The sequence below is a fragment of the Varanus komodoensis genome, unplaced genomic scaffold (assembly GCF_004798865.1).
Source record: "Varanus komodoensis strain SLA01 unplaced genomic scaffold, ASM479886v1 scaffold32, whole genome shotgun sequence".
NCBI lineage: Eukaryota > Metazoa > Chordata > Lepidosauria > Squamata > Varanidae > Varanus > Varanus komodoensis.
The window spans coordinates 5,619,919-5,629,231 of NW_025335798.1; the positions used below are offsets into that span (position 1 = coordinate 5,619,919).

Genomic DNA, 9,313 nt, shown 5'->3' on the forward strand with positions numbered 1-9,313 from the left:
CAAACTCAATAGTGGAGATGTGGAAACTGTGCAAAAGCATAGTAACTGAGGTCACACATGACAACAAGTGATGGTGAAATGTGCAAACCTTACAACAGGCTGCTCATTTTCCATGGGATTTCATGGAAATCCAACATGCCATGGCTACTGAATTCACACATAACAAGAAGCCCTGGCTCTGCACAGTTTTGAGCATGGCTTGGCATTATGTGTGAATATAGCAAGTGTGCATACATGTACTTGCATGTTCTAGTGTTTCCATAAAGTCACCTGTCTAAACTCCTGTATTATACCTGGCATCACACTCCACTGAACATGGGGCTTCCTTTTGGATAGACATAACCTACTGCACTACTGAACTCCCATCTTCATCCCAAAGCATGAATTGGGAGGACATGATGATCCTTTCTACCAAAACTGACTACAGAAAAGTGTTTTGGGGGTAATTAAGCAAAGCAACACGATATTGATCAAAGGCCCCCTTGTGTTTACACCCCGATTTAAGGACCAAGAATCCACTGTATTCTCTATTTTATTCCTAGTTTACATTGTAAGCAAGCACCTCTTAGCTTTATCCGCGGGGGGAGGGGAATCCAGACGATCATTTTACCACTTCCTTTACCACGCATGCGCACCTGCCGTACGGTAGAACAGGGTTCATCTATTCACACAGTCGCCAACTAGCTGGCTACAGGAAACCCCCAAAGGGAGCATGGATGCAAAGCATCCTTCTGCCCAAGTCCAAAACAAAGCTAGTATACCGACACGCTGCCTCTGAAGCTGGGGGTAGCATACAGCCACCAGGACTAGAAGCCGCTGATATTCTATTCTTAATGGAGGAAGGTTGGGGCGAGGCGATCCAGTGATTAAGTATCTTGGTATAACAGCAAAACAGGGCAATGTAAGGGTGTCGCAAAGTGACTAAGGGCGCAATGCCTTGCATGTTCAGACTAGGAAATGTCCTGCAATACCCGGCATGCCCCAGCCGGGAAATGCCGAGAGTTGTGGGGCTTTTATTTCTATCTTGTCTAAACATGCATACACGATCGCTCTGCATTGGTATTAGGCAGCCCGGGTGAAAGCAACCCGAGGTCGCCCTCGAACCCGTTTCCTGAGTGCCAACTATTTGCGGGAAGCAGCGTGCATTAGCATCACCGGCGGCTTCCTTCGAGCGCTGGGTCCCGTCTCCCACGTTACCTTGGCCCGCGCCATTGTGCCGCGGCTCCGGTGCTTCCGCGACTCTCAGCGCCTCTTCCTTCCGGAGCCCACGCCGGGTATCCGGCGAGTGGGCCGGGCCCGACCCGACCCGCTCTCGCCGTGTGAATGAGGGCGGCAGCGACACCCAATGGCCTCGCCTGGGAAGAAAAATTAGCGTTTGTGACTGGAGGTTCAAACGAGAAGAAAGCGAGCGGAGAGAGAGAATGGCGTAGAAAAAGGTGGCTTTTTCTTTCTCAAATGTCCTTTGTAATAACTGGGATGCGGTGAGTCTCCCCTTCCCTTTTCTCTGACATCTTCCTACGGTGTGAAGTACAGCAAACCACAAACAAGTTAACAGATTCGTGTTCTGAAGTGTTTACTTCGTGAGATTTTCGAAATTGTTTTAGGTTCATTGTGTCACCGCAGACTGTAATCCTAAAAACGCTTACCCCGGTGAAATCTAATCGAACTCAGTGGGATTTACGTCTCAGTAGATGTGTATAGAAATCATGCAGTCTTTGCATGGTCAAAGCCATTAATCTAGAAAAAAAATATTGCAATGAGTGTTCGTTTGTTGATGATGTTTAATACTTCAGTGGAACTTAGCAAGTCTATCCAGGTGCAAGTTCAAGGTTGCCACGGGGAAGCATTGTATTGAGGAAGCAATGCTATATCCGCATATCTGGTTTTATAAGCCCCACTGAATTCAATGGGACTTCCTTCTGAGTAGATACCTATAGGATTGTGCTATTAATGAGGGGCCATAACCAAACTTAGCTTCCTGAAAAGGAGTACATACGTTCTGACAAACTCTCAGCTGCCAACCTGTACTTAAAATAATGCTAATTTCTTATTTGTATAAACAGTATAACATGTGGGAGATGTAGGAGCAGTTAACCCATAAAAGATGACGACTTAACTTCATGAAAAGATAAATCAGAGCATTCTCTTTCTTTTTACAGAAGAAATAATCTCACATGAATTTCCTGTGTGCATACATGTGGACATGACTTGTGCGAAGGTATGTTGTTTCTTTGACATGTGGGCAGGGGTGTTTCCATAGATACTGTGTACTTGGACTTCCAAAAGGCTTTTGACAAAGGCTCTCACCAAACACTCCTGAGCAAACTTAGCAGTGATGGAATAAGAGGGAAGGATTGGTAACTGGTAAAAGAACAGAAACCAGGGGTGGGGAGGTATGGGTAGTTCTCTTAGGGGAAGGTTATAAACAGTGGAGTGCCACAGGGATATGTACTGTAGGGCTGCCACTTTCAGGAAAGTCAAGGAAATGTTAATTGGTAATAAAAAATCTGGAAATTGGTCAAAATGCAAGGAAATTGTGATTAAAATATAGTTGTATGATGGATTTTTTTAAATACAAAGGACAGTTTGTATTTGAGACAGTTTGAGCAAAGAAGCAGCCGTACACAGGTGTACCGTAATGATGCTCACATACTGTAATTCTGAAATGGTTGTTAACTATAAAAAAGGAATAAAATGAACCCACATGTGATAGTGTGATTTGGCTGGTTTCTTGCAACTGGGTAATTTGCAGTCATGCGTTCAAGTCCTTTACACCAAGTCTCGAGTCAAGTCTCAAATCTTTACTTTCAAGTCCAAGTCGAGAAATTGTCAAGTCATGTCTCAAGTCTCTTCTCAAGTCAAAAGAGCCAACTTTAACAAAAAAAATTGGGGGGGGAGGTGGTGGTGGGGTATATATCCAGGGGAAGAGTTGCAACTCCCCCCCCCCCGCCGTGTTCTCATGTGCACTTCTCTCAGTGATGCATTGAAGTCCTTTACTTCAACCACAATTTATTTAAACAAAAAAAATAACATTCCCATCCTGCCTCTGCCCCAGTCCCCTTGAAACTCCCTAATGCCAGAAAGGAGTGCTGAAGCGTTTCCTTTCTTTCCCCTTGTTTCATCACCACGTCCCTATCCTAGCCCCACCTCCAACCCCTTGAAACTCCCTCCCTCCCACTGCCCCTGCTGTGTTCATGCCTGCCTTCCAGGATATTCTGCTGCACTGTAAGCCTGGAGCAACCCAGTCGTAAAAAATGTAGAAATCTCGAGTTGATTCACTCACTCATTGCTTCCAGGTTGAGTCACTGATGTGACTTGAGTTGGACTTGAGACTGAGTCACACAGCTCAAGTCCCCAGCACTGGTAATTTGTGCTTTCAAACAAACTAGAATCTGTTTCAGTTAGTTTGAAGATGTGAATATTTTGAAATGGTCAGCAAATTGTGGCTGGTTGGACTTAGTATTCAACAAGTATTTATTTTTCCAATCTGTAAAGTCCAGTCCTGCCACAAATATACTGTACTGTCAACCATAAAGATGTGATTGGCTTAGAAATCAGACATAATTTCTCATTTTATACAGAAATGTGTTTTAAAAGGAAAGCTATTTAGTGGAGGGCGTCTTTCTGTATTTCTTTCTGTCTTTCTTTCTTTCTGGTAAAATAGGAGTTTAGACTCAGTATAGCATAGACTTCTGCACTCTACTTCTGCAAAAGGAAATAATACCATTTCTCTTCTGAAACAAAATTTAGAAGTTCCGTTGACATTCAAGAGAAAGTGAGAGCTAAAACAAAAATAATTGACAAAAGATTATCAACCCAGTTTTATAGACGTTCAGGAAAGCAGATTATTTTAAAACATTTCAGTATCCTATCTGTGTTTCTTATAGGCCAAAAGTGGAAGTCCTATATCCATGAAATGAAGCTCCTATCCTGGCCAAAAAAAAAAAAAGGCTTTAAGTATTTCCTCACTTTTAAAATGGATGTAATGTAAAGTACCCTATGAATTCTTTTGGGATTAATTTTTGAATGGTAGTCAAGGTAGTCAACAAAAGGAGAGTCAGGGAAAAGAAAAAGAAATTTTAGTGGCAGCCCTGTAACAGGATCAACTTATTCATAAATTATCAGAAATTGGGAGTAAGCAATGAAGTGGTCAAATTTGCTGATGACGACAAATTATTTAGGGTAAAAAGGTAAAGGTTTTCCCTCGACGTTACATCCAGTCATGCCTGACTCTAGGAGGTGGTGCTTATCTCTGTTTCGTAGCCGAGGGAGCCAGCGTTTGTCCGCAGGCCGTCTTGTGGTCATGTGGCCGGCATGACTAACCACCGAAGTGCACGGAACGCTGTTACCTGCCCACCGAAGTGGTACCTTTTCATCTACTTGCATTTGCATGCTTTTGAACTGCAAGATTGGCAGGAGCTGGGACGGAGCAACGGGAACTCACCCCCTTGTGCAGATTCGAATCGGCGACCTTTCGATCAACCAGCCCGGCAGCACAGTGGTTTAAACCACTGCGCCACCTGCAGTCCCCTTATTTAGGGTAGTTAACACTAAAAAGGGATTGCAAAGCACTCGAAAGGATCAGCCGAGATGAGAAGAGTAGATATTAAACTGATAGATGCAGTTCAATATAGGCAATTGTTTTTAAAAAATCCCAACTTCATGTGTACACTGATGGAATCCAAACTAGTACAGTAGTAACTAACCAAGAAAGAGAGTGTGGTATAGTTATCGATGAAAATGCTGAACCATTGTGCAGCCGCTGTGAAAAGACAAACCCCATGTTGGGCATAATTAGAATAAGGAATTAAAAATAAAACTGCCAATATCATACTGCTCATATACAAATCTGTATATGACCACACTTGGAATACTCCGTAGCATTCTGGTCACCACACCTAAAAATGGATATTGCAGGGTTGGGAAAAGTGGAGAAAAGAGCAACCAAAATGATTAAGCTAATACAGGAGCTCCCCCATGCAGAAAGGTTGCAATATCTTCGATTGTTTAGCTTAGAAAAAGGGGCAAGTAGAGGGAAGCATAGTGGTGTACAAAGTTATGTCTTGTATGGAGAAAGAAGCTAGGGAAAAGTTTCTCTCATTACAGTAGAACCCAGGGTCACCCCTTAAAAAGTTTCGAGGGAGATTCGGAATGAAGTATTTCTTCACACAGCATATAATTTAAAATCTGGAATTTGCTACTGCAAGATGTAATGATGGCCATCAATTTGAACAGCTTTAAAAAGAGAATTAGACAAATTTATTGTGAATAAGGGCAATTGCATGGCAATTGTTGAGGACCACCAGCAGAATGGAACTGTTGCTCTCGCATTGTACTTGACGGCTTCCAATAGGGTGCTGTTTGCCCATGATGTGAACAGAAGACCAGACTAGCCTGGCCTTTGATTTCAACCAGCCCAATTCTTCTGATGGTCTTAGACTGTGTCCAAACTCTGATTTTAGCTTTTGAGTCATAAGGCTTTATAAACTCTTAATGCCTGCATTTGTGAGAAATTCAGTAATCAGCAGAAATGGATCAAATCTTCATTGGAATCCCTACTAATTTGAAACAGCAATTTACAGCCAGTAGTGTTCTAGGTACAAAACCCAAACTAATAGCTTGGGATTTTATTTTAATTCTCATCAAATAATTTCTTTCTCATTTACCCCATCATCCTTGTTTGCAGACTATTATAGAGGCGCTTCTGTTAAATACACAAGCAGGTAATTACTAGCACCATCCCCTCTACATCCCTCTTGGGTCTATTTACCCTGTCTGGCAAATCCTTGCTAATAATTTTAAATTAATTGTTTATTATTGAGTCTCTCCCTGGAACAAGTAAATGTACATGGAACATCATCAGCAAATAGCTATCAAGATTTGATTAATTGGCCGTACTGGTGAATACTGAGGTACTCTTGGTTCACCTTCAAAATTATATGTATCTGCTAGAAAGGAGGCACTAGATTAAATGGCCATTTTCATTTTGCAGAGTACAGGCTATATTCAACATTATGCTAGTTGACATTGACCTGCTAGCAGTTGTGCAACAACTTTCACAGTAGCTTGTACAAGCGAGTCAAATTAGGGATTTGACAGGGTTTCCACAAGCAACAGAAGCCAACTGCACTATCTGGATACAACGATATGCCAAATCTTACTGTTTTTTTATCATCAAGGATGCTCTTGATATCCTAAAACAAAGCCTGACTTGAAAAAGCACCTTTTGGGGCTAAAGCAATGACATAAGCAAGGCAGCCCAACGCTAAGCTTCTTTTGGCCTCTTTACAAGAGAATGAAAAACACAGTTGCATCCCAAGAAAGGGCACATTATCTCAGAAGCTACAGCTGTAATTATGTAGGGCGCTGAGATCCACAGCTGTGTGAATGAATTCTGTGTACAGTTAACTAAACCCTTTTGCCTATGAAACAGCAAGAGGATCCTCATGTAGACTAGATTAAGCTTGCTGTGGACAATTGTGAACAGTTTTGGATGATGAGGGAGGGGGAGAGTGTAGTCCAGGAACTTCATTGAAACGGATATTTCCTGCAAGGAATCTTTGCATGAAATAATTAAGTCCCCAAATTAGCAAAAGCTCTCTCTGTGGAAATACGGGCTACTAATAGGAATTGTAAAATAGAAGACAGAACTTGACTAAGTAAGCATACATGCAGCCACAGGATTTATTACAGCTGGTAATAGATTCCTGTTAGTCCAAACAACAGATGTGGCTTTAGCAGAGCGTAATGAGGATAGGCGAACATGGAACTGTCCGGGCTTTCTTGTGTGAAAGCTTGCATGCTTTTGTTTCTCTGCCTGCTCTCCCACATTGTATTGCTTCCAGCACTTCCTAGTTAAACATCTAAGGATCCTTGAAAGTTATGACCATAAAACAGAATACCAGCTATCCACTGCTGATCCCTGTACTGAATGCTGTTCATTTGTATGTTCTCTGGTCCTGATTCCTGCTCTTGTTCAGAGGAGGACCAGAGGACATGGCTTTGCCAGACCCATAAAGCACTTCCTCATTCCAAAGTGGTCCTCACCACCCCCATGCCAGAGCAGCCAGTAGCTGCAGAATTAAGTAATGGTTAAGAGATGGGCAACTGTCAGAGAGGATGGGGTTAACAAATGATCAACCTTGCATAGATCCTTTTAAGACCTCTGCATGTTGTGGAGGAGTCAACAACTCTTTCTGAGTTCCAGCCAGCATAGCTCTGTCCAGGGTCCTGGCAGACCCTTCCTGGTCTGATCTTGCCATCTAGCCATGGTAGATGGACTTGATTCTGCCCCACCTATCTTGTAAATGCAACTTCAGATTGGCTGTGCCCAGAACTTTGAGTTGAGCTAGATAAGACAATATCACTGCATTGGAGCAAGCATTAACTCCAAATCCCAACAGTAAGTATTGCTAGTCCAAACAGAAGTAGTCCAAGACAGTCTGATGGCTACAATGGGAAAAACTAAATGGCTTGTTACTTTTTCTGATTAACATGGGATACAATACATCAGCAGGTTCTCCTGTCCTGACCATATTTTTTGTAATGAAAGTGCTTGTTTCATTTCAGTGAGTTTGAGGATAACTTCCTAGTAAATACCCTTGTAGGTCAGATCAACCTCTCTAAATTATGCTCCAAATCTAAGCTAGTTTTCTAACTGCCTCATGGGATGGCCATTTCTGCTGAAATATTTCCTGCTGTTCTACTCATTCCAAACTACAGCTGATGCTTATTACTCTATACTCAATCCTTTGCAGAATTAAGTGCTCCTAAATTTATCAAAATCAATTGGTAAAATTAATTTAACTGCATTGGGTTGGACACCATCCAAAGGCAAGATAATGTACACCATCCCTCTTTGAATGACACCCAGAAGCATTAGGAGAACCTTTCTCCATGGTTTTGGCATTTCCAAAATGCTTAGGACAGAGGAGAGATGGAGGTAGGGGTGGGGGAGGAATACTTTATTAAATTTGCAAGAGTTTAGCAAGACTAGATGCAGGTTCCCAAACCAACCTGGGGTTTGGAATCTTGGGATAAGTCTTTTGATGTCTGGTGACATAGATCTGCTACCAGTTTGTCTTATCCCTAGAAGTTTTCCCTAAACATTTCATTATGTCTGTAATCTAGAGCTATATTCCAGGTGTGGTTTATTCTTGATAATTTCCTGCTTTTGTTCTTGATCATTTCTTGCTTTTCTTCCTGTGACACTTTATCTAGACAGACTGCAAACCTTTATGGGCTCTACACAAGGGGAAGCCACACAGAGCAACATATGCCGCCCTCCATGTGGGTACAATAACTACACCAAAGGAAAAAAAGCTCAGCAATCATTCAGGATCTTCCTCTGCTTTTGTTTGAAACTCACCAGCCACCTTTGGACCTGCCCTGTGGTACTACCCCGTCCCTGGCCCGACACACTCACCAAAACAGTTAATAGCAATATTAGTGCAGGACTAAGCAATTCTGAATTATATGTCTCCATTAAGATGGAGCTATGGAAGCCATCAATTTACATTTCCATAAGAATTCTTACATAGCTGTCCATGCCTAACCTGAGAATACCTCTTTAAAGGTCAGAACACAATGAACCAGCAGGCTGATTTAGGGTATATTACAGGCTTGTTCCTCGAGAGAACATGCAACTCCCACATTTTGCTGACTTACTCCAAGGGGAAGACTCCCAGTTCCAGCTTCAAGTGACAATAGGTTGAACTCAGATGTGATGATATTTATATTAGATGCATTGAAGTAGTGAGCCTTACATGAGTCATGACTAACTTAAGGACATTTGCTTTCAGTGACTGTAGTCTAACTGTGACCAAGTCTGGATCCAATCCAATCTAGAACTGGGAACACTTATTTAAAGAATGTATGTAGTGAACATGGGGGTGTGTAAGAACTTTCAAAGGCATATTTATATAATTTATATTCAGCACAGATTTATTGGTGCTTTGCTTTGTATATCCTTAACTAGGCTTTTAAAGTCCCACGATTAACAAAAAAATGTTTCAGAAACTTTGAAAAATACATTTATGCTAGTCTTACTAATGACAGTGGTGCTTCTGACTTTGAAATAAATAGTGATTTGTGGATCTTCTGTGAATGGTTTATTGTGCTTCCTGTTGCGTAGCTTGTGTAAGAAATGCCACTGACTCTGGTAGAATATTTAACAACAAGAAGGTTGGGGCTTAACCTTTTAAGTCATCAGGTAAAGAAACCAAGAAGACCCAGCAAAGAACTGCATAACTTGGAGGTGGAGGAGGGAGCTGGAAGGTAGAGAAAGAAAGAATCTCAAAGTAGAATGAAAGAA

The 9,313-nt window shown here is 41.9% G+C and overlaps 1 protein-coding gene across 1 annotated transcript in view; it reads right to left on the minus strand.

The window, feature by feature from the left end:
- XRCC5 (X-ray repair cross complementing 5) overlaps positions 1-1,330 on the minus strand; it is a 49,362-nt gene extending 48,032 nt beyond the window's left edge. Inside the window, exon 1 of the mRNA XM_044438260.1 lies at positions 1,198-1,330. Within this exon, the coding sequence (XP_044294195.1) occupies positions 1,198-1,212 (15 nt within the window). The 5' untranslated portion in view covers positions 1,213-1,330. The remainder of the gene's footprint in view (positions 1-1,197) is intronic.
- Positions 1,331-9,313: the final 7,983 nt, after the last annotated feature.